Below are 20,917 nucleotides of genomic sequence, written 5' to 3'. Positions count from 1 at the left end.
ACCTATGGTAGAACAAAATCGTGAGTTTTGAGAAATCCAGTGCAAACATTAATGAAAAAGAACAATGCAATAAACAAAACTAGTATTATTATTCTTATACATTTATATTCTTGTAATATAACACTTCCATCGATAAATAACATACGTAGAGAACAGCAATGCTGTAATTTTGTTCAACAACACACACTGGACATAGTGTTCTTTTAATACTGTCACAATGTCGAAATATATACCGACGTTCAAGAGGACAAACGCTATCAGATGTTCGGAATCCATTCAATTATTATGATATATACTGAATCGTCTGCGAGCGCTTTCTCTTCTTAACACGCCTCTGTCTGTACTTGAAAGATGTAATTATAATATTCAAATTACAATTATTAATTTTACTAAAATATTTTTACTGTTATCAATATGATAACACATTGTTAATCAATATTAAAAGTGTTTAATATTGAATATGGTTTCATTTAATCATACTTATAAGAAAGTCCAAAGCAGAAAAATAGGCTTGAAGTATTTTAGTTTTTACAAATTGCTTCAAGATATTTGGTACATATACTATACATTGAGTAAAACTTCGTCAATGGAATCATGTATTCAATGCATACTTTATTAAACAAACCCTATACAATTGCGAGAACAATCGTTTCGTTCGTGCTTCGCTCATGCAAGTAAACGTTTGCTTGACACATTTTCGTGCATTAAATATAGTGAATAATATACATGGTCATATTGGGTTATCCAAAAAACAACAAACAAACAAACAAACAAAAACCCCACAGAAACGGTTATTTGATTTAGTTTTTTGTGTAACCCATAAACTGTTCAGGCAAATTTTCAATTCTCGAAGGTTTGCTAAAAAAACAAAACCCAACCCACACGTTTAAGTGAATATAACAAATCTTGTTAGGGAAGGGCCTAATTGTGTTTAAATATAACGAAGAGGCACTTGAGTTTTTACATGGAGAACAATTGAAGTTTAATTAATCTAAATTCATGGAATATTCACAGATACCCCAACCCAGGCTACACATTCCCCGAACACATACTATTTCGTATCATATAATCAACCCCGACAATTAACCAAGGCAATCAGCAGTGACGCGGAGTTTTCAATTTTCTTTCGCATTTATTTTGCAAAGAAACGTAATTATTTATTTTTATAATACTGACAAATTAATCTCTCATACATTCTAACCACCATGAACAATGTCGTGGAAACTATTTTTCCATAGAACTTTTGTTGTTGTTGTCATTTTCATAATTGTCTGGGTTGTAATGCAGTTATGTTAGTATTAAAATGTACATTCTTTTTAATAAGACTATAGTCCATAGACTAGATATCAATATAGGCTACCTCGTAATGATATGTCACATTTCGAAACCTTTTATCGTTGACACCATTGGCGATTTTATGGATCACTGACAAAAATGACTGCTGCAAAACCTTATTTTCTTTTGTTGAACTTTGTCAAGACTTTTTGTAAAAACAAAGACCGTGTACCCAGAAACGTGCTTTTAACAGAAAACCGGCCTCGGTGGTCTCGTGGTTAAGCCATCGAACATAAGGCCGGTGGGTACAGGGTTCGCAGCCCGATACTGGCTCACACCCAGTGCGAGGTTTAACCACTCAGTGGGTAGATATAAGACCACTACACCCTCTTCTCTGTCACTAACCACTAACAACTAACTCACTGTCTTGGACACACAGCCAAGATAGCTGGTGTGTGTGCCCAGGAAAACGTGCTTGAACCATAATTGGATATAAGCTCGAAAATAAGTTGAAATGGATTAACAGAAACCATCAAAGAAGCAGAACAGCCCGACTCCGTAAATATCATCACCGTTGCCATTTTTATGTACTTCATACATAAGTACAAATGTAGGGACGCACAAAAAAACAAAAAACATCCGTGTTCGTAGATAACAATATGATAGTAATTATAGATATGTTGTTAAGACCCTTCGCTTCTTTTGTCCACATATATAATATATACTGATGGAAATAAATACGGGAACATGATATTTGAGATCACTCTTTGTTCACTGTTAGAGTAGGTATCACGGTATAGAATAACATACAGAGATGTAATGTGTGATTGAATATCGGTACCACCGGCTTGACAGCCAGTTACATGGTTAACTTCCTGATACTGCGGAGGAGACTTTTCGTTGCAGTCAATATATGCTGTTACTTTAATTGTGTTCCCTTATTTCTTTCCATCAGTATAATTATTAAATATACAGTTGTAAACAATTCAGTGTTTTGCAATTCAGATTATGATACAAATGCGTTTTGTATTCTAAAAGTATCACCGATTCCTGAGACATAGCAGTAAGGTAATAACCACATGATATACACTAGGCAGATAACATTTTGATTACACCCATCCTCCCCCCCCCCACTCCCCCCGCTCGCTCTCTCTCCCCCCCCCCCCTCTCTCTCTCTCTCTCTCTCTCTCTCTCTCTCTCTCTCTCTCTCTCTCTCTCTCTCTCTCTCTCTCTCTCTCAGGCAAAAAACGAAAGAGACTTTCGGGCAAACATAGTTGATGAATTCTAAATTGTTAAAAGTAACAAATTGCATTGCCGCAAAATCTAGTTTTTGAAATGTTTCAATGCTTCGTGATTTGCTTACAAACCTATATATTTTCGTTTAAGACCTCTAAATTCGGATACAAATGTTTGGCTTGAAAAAGCCTAATTGGTTTACTACCCCGACCCCACCCCTGATATTTTACACCAGGCACGACCCTGTATGCCACCACAGACTGAGGTTCGTTGGCTATAGGCTAGCAGTGAGGTGACAGGCACATATATACATGGACTGGTCATTGGGACCCGATCACCAATGTTCTCGTGAACTCAAAGGTGAAGGTGACTTGCATACCTTTTGTTTCCTTTCCGAGTTTGTATCTCTTACAAACAAGCCGAATTAGGTACCACATTTACCAGTCACAAGATCTTCCATTGTCAGAACTGAGTACCTTCTGTTGCAGGGCCCCGTTCCACATAAAGTGGTCGAACCTAGGGCTACGATCACTTCGTGAAACGGGGTCCTGATCATTATACGGTCAGTTTACGTCATTATGAGGTAGATGTTTTGTTCTTCTGTTGTTTATTTCGTGTTTTATTCTATTGTTTCTTGTTTTTATATGATCTTAATGTCTTCTGAACTGCAATTAGCAAACTTTCTGGGTCAAAAACAAACTTGTTTTCACGAATGTTGTTTGTATTGGTCTAAATAACAAATTATCCGCATTCAAAAAAAAAAGAGGTGAAAAATGCTTTACCAAGCTGTTGATGTCTGCCAATTAAATACAACATCAAAATGATAAGGTATTCGCTGTGATGTTAGTATAGTGTACCGCCAGCCTAGCTATTTTCGTTGTTAAAACGTCATTCGGAAATAGTTGGTCAAAGTGTTTACGGTAATGTGAAATGCAAAATTTCTTGCGAGTAAACTGATCACTAACATAATCACTATGATCATGATATTACACACCACTTTCTGGTGTTCATATACTTTTATGGTAATCTGAAATAGTAATACTGTCGTAAGTCCAATCAGTTATGTGATTACTGTCATCAACATTGCTATCATGGCCACCATTGACGTCTGGACTTCCTGGTGTATATTCAGTTTTAAATAGTATGGAACCACAAAGCTGCCATTTCCTGTCAATCACGTGTGACCACTGACGTCATGATGCTGCCCCGGTCTACTCTCTGACGTAGATTCATTTAGAAGATGGCATGAAATATCACCAAACCTGTACCAGGTCTAAAGGCCATGTGACCACAACTACGTACAGTCGTGTAAGTCATACGACCAGTGCTGTCACCATTGATGTCAGTTTCAGGATGTTACATCTCTGGCGTAGCTGCATTTATAATCGTAGAGTTGCGTATGATTCGCCCACTATACATTTCATCCAGGACTATTGATCCTCCAAAACCTCTCCCACTGAAGAACTCGAGACTATTCGTCCACAATCAAAAATAAAGTTTGTTTGATCCGTCCGCTAGAATGTTTACCCCATTAATTTACCGTACATTTCACGTAATACACACCCAAAAGTGTTACATGTCTTTATATCGGTCACGTGATCACTGACGTCAGCATCACTATGCTACACAAAACTCTCCGACGTGGAGTAATTTTTCAGATTGTACTACACGTCACCGAAATTATTGTGCGAAATCCTGTCAGTCACGTAACCACTGACGTCAGCATCGCTGTGCTACACAACACTCTCCGGAGTGGAATCATTTTTCAAATAGTGCTTCACTTCACCGAAATTATTGTGCGAAGTCCTGTCTGTCACGTGACCATTGATTAGCGGGTGTTTTTGGCACTTCGCACACGACGTCGACGGCGACGTCGACGCCGACCGATCGTCATCGAGAAGTTTGTTCCTCTCCGACGACTCGTCCTCGCAGACGCAGAAGTCCCCGTTCAACAGGTGGTGCTCCTGGGTGAGATCGTCCAGCTGAATCCAGCTGGGGTCGACGTCAAAGTTCTCCAAGCACTTCCCGTCCTGGATGGGCGGCAGCGTGCTCATTCGACTGATATTACTGCTGGTGAAGATCTTCCCCGTGTAGTCCAGGTTACTGGCGGACACGCAGCGCTGAGCCTTCCCGGAAATCCTCTCCTGCGATATGCGACGAATCCGCTGACTCCTGTCCTCCCCCACCAGAAAGTAAGTCCATTTGTCGCCTTTACCCTGAAAGGAAGAGCGTGTTCGTTTGTTGAGACATCGATCAGGCGCATTGTTTAATCAAAAGCTATTATCTATGCTGCTTTATTAGTAGTAACAACATGTACTTTTGCATATATATATATATATACTTAGAAGTGAAATTAATGCTAAACATACAAACAGTCCAGGACCCATGCTTATAAAACGTTTAGAGTCCAGTCTGAATCTCAAATACCGTCACACGCAAGCAAATTTGTATGGCGTTGTCATGCCATTAGTGCCTCAGACTCTATTAGAGTCTTGAGTCTAGACTCTAAATGTTTTATAAGCACAAGGCCCTAACGTTTAATCAACAGATCTTACGTACGCCACTCTTTGTTAGTAGTAGCAACGTGTCTGTTATATATATTATACTCAGAAGTCAAATCTATATAATATTTACAAGTAGTCCAAAGAGGTATGTATTGTCACACACTCATACCCCAGATGAATGAGAAATTAATATATTACTGACTGTTCCATTTGCTGCCATCTTCTAACGCATATGTTATGGTAGTAATGGACTACTCGTTTAGATTGCCAGCAAGGAATCTTATATATATATATATATATATATATATATATATATATATATATATATATATAAATAAAAATGATAAAAGAAAACAAGTGTACAGTATATATGTATTTTATATATATATATATACTCTTCAAAAAAAGTAGGGCAACCCTAATAAGAATTTACAATTGCCAAAATTGTAAGGTATATTAGCTGTGGGGAATGGTTGTATGATAATAGTGAATTAATTGGGCAAACATTACAATCGGTAGTTTAGTATTACAGTAGGTTTTATGACCACCAAAGATCTTGAAGGACGATTGGGGTCAGAAGTGAAATTTGAAAGTTGACGGTTTTTTATCAGTAAATCGCAAATTCAAACAATAAAAATGACCAAAAAAAACAACAACAACAAAACAATAATAACTGTATGATCAACAGAATGAAAAGGATTGACAGAAATAATGTTCCATAGTGATTAATGGACCTTCCTGGAAATTGTCAAAATCGAGAATGACACCCCACGCACATGTATGGGGCAACTGCGTGATGCATGTGCAAACTATGGCATGTGTTTCGGTGTGTTTATAAACAGACCTGAACGTTCTTTATTAGGATGTCTGTGGTTGTTCTACTTTTTTTGAAGAGTATATATATATATATATATATATATATATATATGCCTTATCTCACAGACTCTGATACACTAGTTGTTGAGACCATGATCGATCCTACATCGATTGCGCATCAGGCGAGCATTTACCACTGGGCGACGTCCCGCCCCCGATCTATACACCTTAATTAAAGACAATTGCATACATGCCCGGTATTTACCTTGATGTTGATGACTCCACGCTCTTGTAGCAGGTATCCTCCCAGCTTGTCGAGAATTTCTTTGCATTCTTGACTGCAGTGGATTTTTAATGCTAAAGAAAAGTAGTAAACATTTTTGAAAAACGTACAATACAATTTTCTCAAGTATCCTTAAAAGACAACCTTACTATTTTCCTCATTAAACTAATATATTGCGAATTAATCTCTATTAACCGGCCACCTGTATTGAGAACACGCGGTTTAATACTCCATTATGTTGCCAATTTAACATAATCGGTATGCATATTTACCTGTGTTACATTTCGTAATGTTCAACACATAATGTTGCCGAAATACTGATAAATTAATGAACGCAATTACATATAGGTATGCTGACGTATATTTAATGTGAATTGACACACGATCGTAAACAATGTTTCACTCGGTCAGTTATATAGAGCTAACAATGTTTGGAGTGTCCATATCTAATGAGGTGGGTTTTTTTATATCATCCTGGCTAACTTTGCAAACAAAATTATCTTGAACTTCGGTAGATTTTCACTATCACCCACCCACACAATGATCTTTGTTAAATGATTCCTTTAAGTCCACACATTACGAGTATATAGACAGAAGGAGAAGACTCAAGAGGACACATAAGTAGAAACACATTTTAAATGCAACCAAACCCACCTTCCCTAGGGCAGGAAGCTAACCATGTTATTGATACTCAACCCTGCATTAGTGACTTTCAACCCTAGATTATGTTTCTGTATTTTATACAGACATAGTTCGCTAGTATTGAATTACGTTTGATATAAAGGCGATGATACACGATACGAGTGTCTCGTACAACAATAGCCACGAGAAAAGCCGATTGTTGTGAGCCAACATTACGATTTCATCTGTTGCTTTGCAATCGGTTATTCTCGTGGCTATTCTCCTACGAGACACTCGTATGGTGTGGAGTCGCCTTTAAATGTCACGTGTCCTCTTATTTGTTTCCATCAATATTCAGTTGTTACCTTCACCCGTGGACTCCATCCTCGACGCCGTGTTCACCGTGTCACCAAATAGACAATAGCGCGGCATCTTCAGGCCAACCACTCCAGAACAACACGGACCTGGGTGAAGAAACACTGGGTCAAACAACATACATGGGCAGATGGGCGATAGATACTTACCCAACATTAAACGATAACTGTAAGGGCAACAAATGTCCTGTTATTCTAAACTTAAGTGGACGGGCAACATATACCCTTTTATGCTTAACAATTATGGACTACAAACAGATAATATTTTATTCTAAACGATAACTGGACAGGTAACACATGTAGTCTTAGAGAGGAAACCTGCTATATTCTTTAATTTTATATGCACCATCCCACAGACAGGATAGCACATACCACGGCCTTTGATATACCAGTCGGAAGGTACGAAATACCCTGATATTGTTAACGATAACTGGTTTAGCTACACCTTTATTTTCACCATTCTATGTTAATATTAATAATATGATAATCCGTATCGTAGTTATCTCAGTTTAACGACACCACTAGAGTACATTGATTAATTAATCATCGGCTATTCTGTGTAAAACATTTTTGATAATTCTGACATGTAGTCTTGAGAGGAAACCCGCTATATTTTTCCTAATGCAGCTAGGGATCTTGTATAAGCACTTTCCACCAGACAGGATAGTTATTACATAGGCAGAATAAAAATAGTGATATTCATGTCTGCGGCAAAAATAGATTCGCCTTCATAGACCAATAACGTTTTCTCGTTCCAAAAAGCGTTCCACGACTTGCATATCAACGACTGTGGTAATCGCTGTCCTGTCATGTCCTTGCTGGTAAACCCCTTTAAAAGATTGTCTTGTTTATGTATAATATTAGTTTTCATAAAATGGGCCTAAAATGGGCCTAAACTGTGCATAAGACATTGATAATTTGATGTCTACATATCACAACTTCTAAGATACACCAGGGCATGCTCAGTGTATACCGACTACAAACAACGCCATACCATTCTGGGTTCTGATGTCCAGGGATTCCAGGGGGCATTCACACCGTTTTGTGTTGGACAGTTGGAAACTATATCTACTGAATACAATGAGTCATTTACCGAAATGGTGGCTGATGCTATTCGATATTTTGATATTATACATACTACTTCATCACTTTGGTGAAACTCTCGCACACGTTTTTCATCTGTTTAGATGAAGTGACGGGCGTGACAGCTGTGGTGGCAGTACTCATGACGGGTGCCACCGGTGGGGCAGGATCTGCTCACATTTCGCTAACACCTGGTATCACCACTGTTTTGACAGTGATTCTTAAGTGCATGTCGTCACAGCTATCTTTATTCCAAAGAGTTCTGTTCTGTGCTAGTTTTGATTTATTAAACTAGTCTTAGGGTGGCAGTCATCTTTGAGCGGTGCAGACAGGATATATTCAGTAAAGGATCTTGTCTGGAGTGGCTGTCCTACTATAGACAAGTATTTTGCCAAATGCCCATTCGAATCTGCATTGCGCTGAGATATGGTTTTGACATAACGGTTTTTGTTGTTCAAATTTGTTTTTAATATTCAAAGACAACTAAATTAATATTCGCCTTTCTTCTATTGTCCATGTGGGGGGAGGACGTAGGCCAGTGGTAAAGCCTGGTGCACGGTCGGTTTGGGATCGATCCCCGTTGGTGGGCCCATCGGGGTCGAACCAGTGCACTACGACTGGTATATCAAAGGTCGTGGTATGTGCTATCCTGACTGAGGGATGGCGCATATAAAAAGATCCCTTGCTAATAATGAACAAAAATGTAGCGGGTTTCCTCTTTAAGACATGTGTCAAAATTACCAAATGTTTGACATCCAATAGACGATACATCAATATGTTCCAGTGGTGTCGGTAAACAAAAGAAAACTAAATTTTTTAATTTAAAGAAATCTAAATTAATATTCGCGTTTCTTTTGTTGTTCAGTATATTAACCGTTAAGGTATCGCTAAATAAACGTTCATTTCTGTTTTCCTCGTCCATCAACTGTGTTGCCGTTTTTCAATGTCAGTTGACCGATTATGCAAGGACGGAGCAAACTGCACACAGCGCATATGATATCAGCCACTGTTATTTGCTTTTGATGACTCTCGTTACGCTAATAGTGCCTGTAGTAATATGGGACCTACAATTATGGGCAGGACAAAATCTGTATAATGTCTCCTCTTTCGTCTAATAACACACCAGTCGGGCGCTCCCTGTGGTGCGCTGTCACTGAAAACGATTTTTACCAAGTTAAACCATCAGACAGGAAAAGGTTTTCGATGAGATTTTGATTTTTATAATTTGGTGTCTGAAGTCAATGGCGGCATGAGGAATAGCCGTCACCGGGAGGCAATGTTCTTATGGGAGCCATTATTTTTGGTAAATAACAGATCTAGACTGTGGTTCCACTGAACCAAATCAGTTTGAATTGCCCATAGTGTTAACATTTTCTAATAAGATTTAATATTTAATATACCTGCAAGTAAGTGGGGTTCCACAGGGAATTTAAGAGACATAATGAATGTTTTTGTTTTGTTTTTTAAAATAAATTATTAGCAACTCTCATTATTGAGAAAAATCGCTGTTTTATGTTACTCCTTACTGATATCAAAGACTACCCATATTTCTAAAAATATCCACGTACAGTTCCTTTTTATATTATTCTATGCACATCTGTCTGCGCATTTTGACCTTTCTTTATTTATAAGAAATGTGGAAACGTCGAGGTGTCTGTCTTGGCGTGCACGTTAAAGTGGCAGTCCTCCTACAGACGAAGATGGAACCATATTAACACGGTCAAGATCATATCTCCTTTGTAGGCAAAGCACCCGAAATTGAGTCATCGCTGCAAAAAGTTTAAGCTTGTTTTGTTTGAGAACCCCACTAGATCACATTTATTTATTAATCATCGGTTACTGGATTTCAGACTTTTGATAATTGTGATATTACAGCCTTAGAGAGGAACGCCTTTACGTTTTTATCAGACAGAAAAGCACATACCACGGCCTTTGACCAGTTGTGGTGCACTGGTTGGAACGAGAAAAACCAATCAGTTGAACGGTCCACTGAGGTGGTTCGATCATGCGACGCAAGCACATCAGCCGAGCGCTCAACCGACTGAGCTAAATCCCGTCCTATATAGTTAACAATTTTAGAACGAGAAATAGCCTAATTGGCCCACCGACGGGGATCAATCCTAGACCTACCGCGCATCTAGCGAACGCTTTACCACCCGTTACCACCCGCTGCATACCCTCACAACTCTATCAGAACGTCTTTTGGAATCAGTCACGTGTAGAGATACGGTATTGAATGTGATAATGGCAGATTCATTATCGCCATGTATGTTACGGCTTCTCTGACATATTTAAAAAACACTATATTGTTTTACTGCATTGCTGATAAGTAGATTAATGCATATTATCGTCAGTGTGTTTCGGGAAACAAAACGCTTCCTTTTGAGGGAAAAGTACTTTTAAAGTAAGAATTAAAATGTGCACTTCAGCTAAAGACACGTCTGAGGCCTCTCTAGACATCTTAGATAATGTTTGACATGAAACAGAAATGAGGTTTTTAATTACACGCCTCAAACAGACGAGTTTGGCGTCTAATGTTATGGACCCCGTTACACGCCCGTTGTGTTATTTCTCAACAATGTTTCGTGCAGGTCAACAGTACTGACAAATAAGAACCAGGAAATGATCAAAGGCAAACCTATGGCACGTAAAGCTAGAGTACGACACACGCAAGATCATAAATTTAAGACTGTCGGCTTTCTTGGAACAAATAGATTAACTAATTGATCTTCATCCAGAAGAATTTTCTTTCATGTACTTTTGTAGACAGTAACGTCACGCACGCACATACACAGATAAGTACACACAGACATACATACCCATTTCTACACACACACACACCCACACACACAAAGAAAGAGTGAGGGTTAGAGAGATAGACACAGACAGAATTGGAGATGTAGAGAAAGAGAGAGAGGCACAAAAGCACACAATATACACTAGAGAGATAGAAAAACAGAGGGTAGAGAGAGAGAGAGAGAGAGAGAGAGAGAGAGAGAGAGAGAGAGAGAGAGAGAGAGAGAGAGAGAGAGAGAGAGAGAGAGAGAGAGGGAGAGAGGAGGAGGGAGAGAGAAGACAGAACAGACAAAAACGAACCCAACACCCACACATTAGAGAGAGAAAGAGAGAGAGGAGAGCGATATATAAAGAGAAGAGATACAGACAACACAGAGAAGCGAAGAGAGAGGAAATACAGACAGTCACACAAACACAAACACAAAACACACACACACACACACACACACACACACACACACATATATACATAAATATATATATATATATATATATATATATAAACATACATATACGCACATACACAAAGATTAGAGAGAGAGAGAGAGAGAGAGAGAGAGAGAGAGAGAGAGAGAGAGAGAGAGAGAGAGAGAGAGATACGCACACAAACATACACACACACACATATACACACACATATACACACACACACACACACACACACACAGACATACGCACACAAACATATACACACAAATATACACACACACACAGTGTAAATAAAGCATTATACCTGAATGAATTCCAATTCTAATTCTGAGCATGGCTTCCGGTTTGTGTCTGATTTTGAACATCTTGATAGCATTGAGGAGATGTAGAGAAAGGGAGGCAATCTCGCCGGCGTGCAGGTAGCCGTTCCGCGCTGGAAGTCCGCTCACCACCATGTAGGCGTCGCCGATGGTCTCCACCTTGTAGACGTCGTAACTCTCGAGAACTCGGTCAAAGAATATGTACAGATCATTGAGCAAGTCGACCACCTGGACACAAGAAACAGAAAAAAGTGTTCTACAAACCTAATTACATATACAATTTAAGGACATTTTTAATTACGATACATATACATATACATATACATATACATATATATTAAGATCTGGCTCCCACCCAATACGAGTTTAAACGAATTCAGTGGGTACATGTATGTCAACCACAACGACATTTCTCTTACAACTAACCACTAACCACTAATAATTAACCATCAACAACTAACCACTAACCATTAACCACAAAACAACTGACCACTAACCATTAACCACTAACAATTAACCACTAACAACTAACGATTAACCACTAACCATTAACATACAGACAAGGAAAGTGCATATAAAAGATCTCTTGCTGCTAATGGAAAAAAGTAGCAGGTTCCCACTACGACTTTGTGTCATAAATGACCAAGTGTTTGATATCCAATAACTGGTGATTAATAAATCAATGTGCTCTAGTTGTGTCGTTAAACAAAAATAACTCTTGTTGGACAGACAACGCAGTGCCCAGGACAGCCTAGTCAACTTAAATTGAACATGAAACGAATTATTGAAACTTAACTAGATATAAACTCTAGGACAGTCTTCTTGAACCTTAATTACGGCAGATATGATTATATGCGTCATCATACTTTTATTGGAAATTTAATAATTATATATACATTCAAAACAGTGTTCTTGAACCTTAATTTGATAAAAACACGAAAATAAATAATTATCATCGACGTCGTTGGTGGCATCATCGTTATCATCATAAGTATGTCTGTTAATGCGCATGCAGCATGCGATAGTGGACAATGAATCATTCTTTAATTGTCTGATTACTCGTAATTTAACTATTATGGTATTATATTTCCAAATCACAGACAGACGGCCAAACATCTCATTTTAAACGAGTTTATTATACTGTTGCTACACGATCAGGGAATGTTTTCTGTAGTTAGTTGCTCAGATAATGGGCACTCATTTTTCTGAAAATTAAATTTGTCACTTAAGTGTTGTAACAAATATGTCATTGCGTCCAGAGTTGTGACTTCTTTTCACAACAAAACAATACTATATAATAGGATATTTCCATATTTGACAGAAAGTCTGAACGAATTTGGTAATATGTTGTTTTTCCTAGCAACGGTTTTGTGATCTGGACATATAAAATTGCGTGTAGTTTGTATATATCTTGACATTTATTATGAGATGACGCCTATTGTGCATTGTTTATGTTCATAACATGAGTTTGGTTTTGCTTCAATGCACGTGTGTTGAAACTGTGACGCACGTTCGATGTGTTTGTTTACCATACACTTACTTTATGTTGACATGTTGGTTTAACCGTATGCATTATGTGTTCAATGTTATGGCTTAATGTTAAAGTTAAAAAATTGTTTTGTTTAACGACACCACTAGAGCACATTGATTTATTTATCATCGGCTATTGGATGTCAAACATTTGGTAATTCTGACATATAGGCTTAGAGTGGAAACCCGCTACATTTTCTATTAGTAGCAAGGTGTCCTTTATATACGCCATCCCACAGACAGGATAGCACATACCACGGACTTTCATAGACCAGTCGTGGTGCACTGGCTGGAACCGAAAATATCCCAATGTGTCCACCGACGAGGATCGATCCTTGACCGAGCGCGCATCAATCGAGCGCTTTACCACTGGGTTACGTCCCGCCCGGCTTAGAGTGAATAGTTTTATTTAAATATGTTTTAATTCACTGCAATTTTTAACGTTTTAATTCTAAGATAAAGAACATTTTTATTTATCAAATATAACAGTTCACTGTACTCGAGTCGTTAATAAGCCATAGATAAAGAATAAACACAAACTAAAAGAACAGTTGATTTTATTTTGCTTTACGACAGACACTGTATTAAATTCCTACCGTTTCCTTTACTTTTATATTGATAAAACAAAATACGAAACAATATCGGGTTAATTCGTCAGATTTATTTCCAATTTATTTTAAATATAAACCATGAAATATGATTTCAACATGAAAAAGAATGTGTTATTTCATTATCATTTACTGCAATTTGCTTGGCGACAATCGTTCACTATGATAATAGGACCTGATTGGATGTTGCACTATTCTTTTGCTAGAAGTATGTCAATTTTGCTTTACTTATTCTAATCAAGATGAAACAAAAGATGAAAGTAGTACTTATAACAAACATTGTAATAAATATAAGAAGAAATATCAAACATTGTTGTAAGTGATTTGGGTGTACATTTGTTGAAATCATTAGTACATCAATGTTTGATACTAGCAGTAAGAAGATAAACATTTTATAATTTGTCACCAATGTGTACGATATTAATACATTTCAGCAGGACATCTTATTTGCAATTTTGACATAACTAAGGAATAATCGTTTACGTTGGTCTGTAGGGGTAGTAGAAAGGAAATTGGGAAACGGGGTCTTCTACTAGACACAAAATGAATGTTTAACTATAAAAACGGAATTGTTCATATTGTGGTCGGCAGAATGTAGCTCGGTGGTAGACCGCTCACCTGAGGTTTGTTGGGTCGAAGGTTCTATCACCCTCAGTGGAGTCCGTTCTTATCCGGTCTCAACTAACCTTCCACGACTAGTGCATTGTATAACATGGTATGTACTGTCCTGTCTGTTGGAAAATGAACATAAAAGATCCCTTGCTTTTTTATTGCTAGGAGTAGTATATGGGGGGGGGGGGAGTGGCGCAGCATTTCCTACCGTCTCTCTCGATCAAATGTCGAATTATCCACATGCAGATACAAAACAGGTGTCGTTAAGCAAACATTCCAACGATCGCTTCTCCGTTCCCCTCCCCCGCTATGTGCGGATTGTAAAACATATATACAATGTATCTAGAAACTGTAACTTAAGAACAATAAAGACTACGAGGTGAAGACTGACCTCCATGGGTGTACTCTGGGCCGAGATCTCGGTGAAGCCGACGATGTCGCTGAAGTAAATAGAAACACATTCATACTGTTCCGGCACTACCTGCTTGCCGTGCTTCAACTGTTCGGCAACTGACCTGCAATCAAACATACGGTAAACATTACAGGTTTACCTCGCCGAAGTTGAGATCTGATTGACGGACGGGCGGATGATGGACAACCAATAACCAACCAACCAACAAACCAACCAACCAAGCAATCAATGAACCAACCAATCACCCAAAACCTCACCCACCCATGGACCCCAAAATCCACCCTCCAACCCACCCACCCAACTAACCGCCCAACCAATCATCCAACCAATCATTCAACCAACCACCCAGCCAACCATTCAACCAACCATTCAATCAATCAACCAATCAATCAATCAATAAATCACATTTGTTTACGATGCTTCAACACCTATTTATGTAACATAATGGCCTTAATTTGTTTCATGCTTTCAAAGGAATATGTACCCCTGAAGTCTTATGTAAAATATCATCGTACTTTGAAACTGTATAGAAAGAAGTGTGATGCACTACTAGATTTATTTTATACAAGCACCAATAACACCCCAGTCAACACAAGATTTGTTATTGAAACATCATTTTACACTATAAATTCAAATTTTAATTTAAAAAAAACCATTATTTAACAAAGCTATAAGAAAAACATTAAAATTTAACTTTTATATTTTAAATTGGTTATAAACACATATATATATATATATTGTATCACCTTACTTCTATGCAATCTATGTGTATTACTATGTTAGAGATCGGTTTGGTGTGGAAAGGCCATAATAACGTAATGTATTTATTTAACTTTTAGAACGCATCAGTTCGAAAAAAAATTAAATCCTCTTGTCAGTAAATGTGACTTTGTTTTGGTTTAATGATTATTTTATTTATAGGGATCTCGCATTTAATCTGTAAATAAGACACCCCCCAAAGCATGGCTATTTTCTCTCTCTTGTTTAACATTTACCATTTCGTGATACCACCTGTCTGGTCAACAGAATTAGTCTACTGTTAATTAAATCTCTCGTGTCTTTACCTCCAGCTCCATTTCAAAGAAATATTTAATCACGTTGTTTGGAAGCATGACTAGATGAAGTCGTTTATAACACAGCACGAATAGATTCAAAACAATTCCTAAACCCGCCCACCTAATGTAATTATATCACTCAACTATACATCTTTCTCTGGGGACGATTTCCTGTGGGTTTTGTGACAGACGGTGAAAAGTGTTCCATTAGTTTATAGAATGCAGTACCTCTAGACACTGTTACAACTAAAATATTTTGTTTCGTATGTACGCCTATAGCAACAGAAAACTTGTAACTTTAAGATGATTAGCGTTAGCTTCGGTAATTATTATTGACTATAATAATATTACATAATTTGGAGAATATTTCCCATATAAAGGATACATAGGGTAAAGTCACCAAATTTTCGAATGGCCCGTTATTTTCGGCGATTTGTTCACTAAAACTTATAATAGGTGATCGTGATTTGTTGGTGGTTTGTTTTGTTTCTTTCAATGGTACAACTAAACAGAACCGTAATTTGATGAAAGAAATTTTGTTTTTTATTATCTTTTTTTTCCATAGTGCCTAACCTTAAGCCATGTGCTACTAAATACACAGGAAAGCACCGACGAGACAACATTATATGTTTGTGGCTTTAATTTTAGTACTCACGAAAACTTGGGGAAATAATAAAATTCATTGTTAGGATCAAGACACATTAGTGGCTTCAGATTTCCATCAGCTAATGCACTTTGAAGTGGTCTTACTTATGCATAGATTTGTAGATGGATTCTACAAGCACGTTTAGCCCTTTTCCACAGAAGATAATTTCCGGCATTATTCCAAAGACACGAGCCATTAAGAACTAATCAAATAATTAAATATGTTTTCGAGTGTTTGTCAAGGAATCTGAAAACAATAGGCGAGGATAGCTTTTTATCTTTAATCATTTGTGTAGAAATCTCGAATATCTAATCATAAACATGCGTTGGTGCTTGTATGCATTTTTCAAAGGAAACTGACGTCAGTGAATCCGGATATGACGTACCTAGGCAGCATCCGCAATAGCAAATTCTCCGTGACTTTCTTCTCAGCGGACAACTGTTCTGTTCGCTGCATCACGAGCGCTTCAAGGTTGTGTGCGTGTTTCTCCAACATCGCCAGCATGTTGTCAAATATGTTAGCCTTTCTGGAAGAGAACAACAACAGACCAGTGATACACAACCAGTTCATAAATGGAAGCTATTGACTGTCTAGGGCCTGGGGACAATATATATAAATGAAAGCATGTGGTATAAGACAAAGATCTGTGGGCGCTTCCATGTTTTGGAAGGAAACCGAAAATGTCAGGGAAATGTTAGTATGACTCTCCGCCCAACTTCCAGTACACGCTTAAGAGTCACCTCATAATATTATGGTTAAAAAAGTGCTGGGACAAAAACAAAAAAAACCCCAAAAACCCAACAAAAAACAACAACCCCAAAACCCCACAAAACAACCCAAAAACAAAAACAAACAAACAAAACAAACAACAAAATTCTCAGTGGAGACGTTAGAAAAGAACATTGATTTCTTAATGCAGAATATTACCTCTTTCTTTTTTAAATGTATATAAAAGAACAAAATAATGATGTATTGAGACAGGCATCGAAATAAGTATACTGTCTGGTAACCCATGCACAGGTTACTATCAATTACAGGCTAGCAACCGTTATCACCCATTCACAAATACGCGGATACTCATCCTTGTGTGTAACTGATGTTTAAACGGCACACAACTTATCTAAATGTTGGTTTATTTTTGATAAAAAAAAACAACAACATTTCGTGAAGAATGAAGTACCGTTCTTGACGTTCGTGACATGTGGTAACCTCCCGGTGATCCTAATGACCGTTCCGGAATTGTTTTCTATGCCTGTACGATCATGGACATTTCCCCAAAGTTTTCTTACTAATCATCTGGTAACGAGCCAATGAAATGACTGATGCCTATTCCCATAGATCAAGTCTGAAAAACTAATGGACTTATAAAAACAAGGTCTAGCGGTCAAGACATTAATCAGAATAAGAAATAAATATTTATTTAAAGACACATTAGCACAAGTGGAACCTGGAGGGTAGGGGTTGGGTGCAGCTGTGCCACACTTTCCCCCACTTGACAGGCACAAAGTTTCATGGGCGAGCACCCCGTAAATAGATATAGGCAAATTATGTGATAATAGCGTCACGATAAGATAAATGTTGTTGGTGGCATCTGAAGCTTAGAAATGTGACTGATAACCATGCAAACAATGATTATAGTAACATTCACAACATATAACTACTAAAAGCCGAATATTTTTTTGTTTGCTTTGTGTTTCTTGTTTCGGTACCTTTGGGTTTTTTTGTTTTTGTTTGGTTTGGTGGGGGGGGGGGGGGTGTTGTTGTTTTTTTGTTAATCTAAATTCTAGATCTACATTCGTGATCATAGCAGCCGCATTTGTGCGATATCATGAATCACATGAACTGGTTTTGTGAACGTTTTACATGGAGGACTTTAATGTGTCCACTTTCAGCAGAAACGATGCATTAAAACACGGCTATAACGCAATACACTTACAATCCAAGATTCATATTTTTCAGCCTCGTTCTGATTGTCTTAAAGTCGGGTCTCTGATCCGGAAGCTCGTTCCAGCAGTCGTGCATGCAGCTGATGAAGTAATCCTGACAGGACAGCGCCGTCGTTTCTGGTCGAAAGACGTTGTACCTTCCGCAGTCACGCACACGCGCAACGATTTCTGAAGTTAATGAGAAAACCACTGGACGTCAGAATTTGACAATTTGAAATTACAGAAATGGACAGAGACATAGATCGCTGATTCCGCTCACGGGAATTTCAGAATTTTTTTAACGTAATAATAATAGTAGTTTTGGTATTGGTGAAGATGATGATCATGCTCAGATGGTGATAATGATGATGTGGTGAAGCTGATGATGATGGCGGTGATGATGATGATAGAGTTGGTGGTGGTGGTGATGCTGCTGATGATGATGATGATGGTAGTGGTGGTGATGATGATGATGATGATGGCGGTGGTGATGGTGATGATGATTATGGTAGTGGTGGTGGTGATGACGATGATGATGATGATGGCGGTGGTGGTGGTGATGATGATGATGGCGGTGGTGGTGATGATGATGATGACGACGATGATGATGATGATGGTGGTGGTGAAGATGATGATGGTGGTGGTGGTGATGGTGATGATGATGATGGTGGTGATGATGATGATTTTGATGTTGGTGATGATGATGATGATGATGATGATAAATAATGATACAAAAACATGACATTGTAAAATCACATATTTGTTCAACAGTGAAAGACAATTCTAACAAAACGGTAACAGCAATCACATGTAAATCACTGGTTTCAAACCGAGATCCACAGATGTTTCCGAGGGTTATGTATCTTGCACAAATTGTCACGCTTGATATATTCATCTTGACGTGAACAAAATAACAAAATATTTGAACCTACTATCAGTCGTGAATGTCATATTTATATAGATGCTTATTAGCCAATAATCATTTGACTGTCGCGCAGGAGTTAGACTTTATTTAATTATGCATTCATTCATTCATTCATTCATTCAATCAGTAATTAATTATTAATTAATTAATTAATTAATTAATTAATTATATCATTCATTCATTCAATCATTAATTAATTAATTAATTAATTAATTAATTATATCATTCATTCATTCATTCATTCATTCATCCATCCATCCATTCGTTTATTCATTCATTCGTCCATCCAAAATCCGAACACTGACTGACTCATTCGATTAGTTATTCACACTCATTCGTTCTACCATTATATTAATTAATGATGTCATCTCTTTACTCTTATCAAGAAGGCATTTCATTCGACCAATTAAAACACTTTTGGCGTACATGTGACATCATTAAACGAGCTGTAACGCATTCTGAATGACTGTTGGCCACGAAATAACATCGTCGCTTCTCAGATCTGTCAACAGTGGGCCAAAACGAAGAGACAGTAAGATCGTATTTGAGACAGATTGTAGTAAAGCTACCTTCAGGTGCTAGGTTTGTGTTCCCCCAGGGTCCGTTTCTGCCGTGGATGTCGTACAGAATCAAAGCAAACGAGTAGACGTCTCCCTTTGGGGTACCTCGTGGGTCATGGCGGGCGTCGCGCAGTAACTCAGGGGCTTTCCAGATTAAACCTGTAATACCAAAGAAAAAACATGAACCTTTTTAATGTTGGAAAAGTATTTTGAAAACCATCTGTAAGGACTACAATAATATGTATGCAGATATAAGGGCAAAAAGTATGTAGATATTCGGGCAACCTGAGACATTTTTACCATGTATTTCCATCATTCTACCCTCAAAATTAGTTGTAATCCATGTAAAAATGCGTAGTGGTTCGTTTGCAGGCCTATGTTACTGTTTGGTAGTAATGTTAATATGAATAAATGTTGTTATCCAGATTCGGGCATTTTCGTTTAATTTGGACAAAATTTGCCTGCCCCACTACAAAAATGGGAGCCCGTACGCCTATGTATATATTCACATTGGGTTAATTATTTACGGGTACAAAAGAACATACTGTTGTAGATTTCAGTAAGTAAACGTAAATGACACTCAGGAAGACATTATGAAGATGTCTTTGATAAAATAATTTTTGTCATTTTACAATTTTGATCATAGCTGGCGACTAATAAATTCATTACTACAGACATTTTCTTTCATTCGCTTACTCATTAATGTATTCGTTCATTAATTTGTTCAGTCATTCCACTGTTTTGACCTGCTAATTTAATACTTATAATAGCACAAAAATTAGTGAATCTCTTTTTAACAACTATAATTGCAAACTGTGATCGATATATCAACGTAGAAGATGTCTTTTGTCAATGTTTTCTATCGATTATGCCATTCCCTCTGAACGTGCTTAGATACAGTCAAAGT

General features: G+C 37.7%; 1 protein-coding gene across 1 annotated transcript in view; it reads right to left on the bottom strand.

Annotated features, from left to right (window-relative positions):
• Positions 1-88: 88 nt before the first annotated feature.
• The window catches only part of LOC121378403 (guanylate cyclase 32E-like), a 71,150-nt gene continuing 50,321 nt past the window's right edge, over positions 89-20,917 (bottom strand). The window contains exons 14-21 of the mRNA XM_041506558.1: positions 20,020-20,169; positions 18,537-18,714; positions 16,986-17,126; positions 14,879-15,002; positions 11,722-11,965; positions 7,101-7,199; positions 6,097-6,188; positions 89-4,727 (exon numbers count right to left, since the gene is read on the bottom strand). Of these exons, the coding sequence (XP_041362492.1) occupies positions 4,245-4,727; positions 6,097-6,188; positions 7,101-7,199; positions 11,722-11,965; positions 14,879-15,002; positions 16,986-17,126; positions 18,537-18,714; positions 20,020-20,169 (1,511 nt within the window). The 3' untranslated portion in view covers positions 89-4,244. The remainder of the gene's footprint in view (positions 4,728-6,096; positions 6,189-7,100; positions 7,200-11,721; positions 11,966-14,878; positions 15,003-16,985; positions 17,127-18,536; positions 18,715-20,019; positions 20,170-20,917) is intronic.

Source organism: Gigantopelta aegis, chromosome 8, assembly GCF_016097555.1.
Source record: "Gigantopelta aegis isolate Gae_Host chromosome 8, Gae_host_genome, whole genome shotgun sequence".
Taxonomy (NCBI): Eukaryota; Metazoa; Mollusca; class Gastropoda; order Neomphalida; family Peltospiridae; genus Gigantopelta; species Gigantopelta aegis.
Note: the sequence above shows the minus strand (reverse complement) of the source record. Positions and strands in the feature narration are given on the sequence as shown.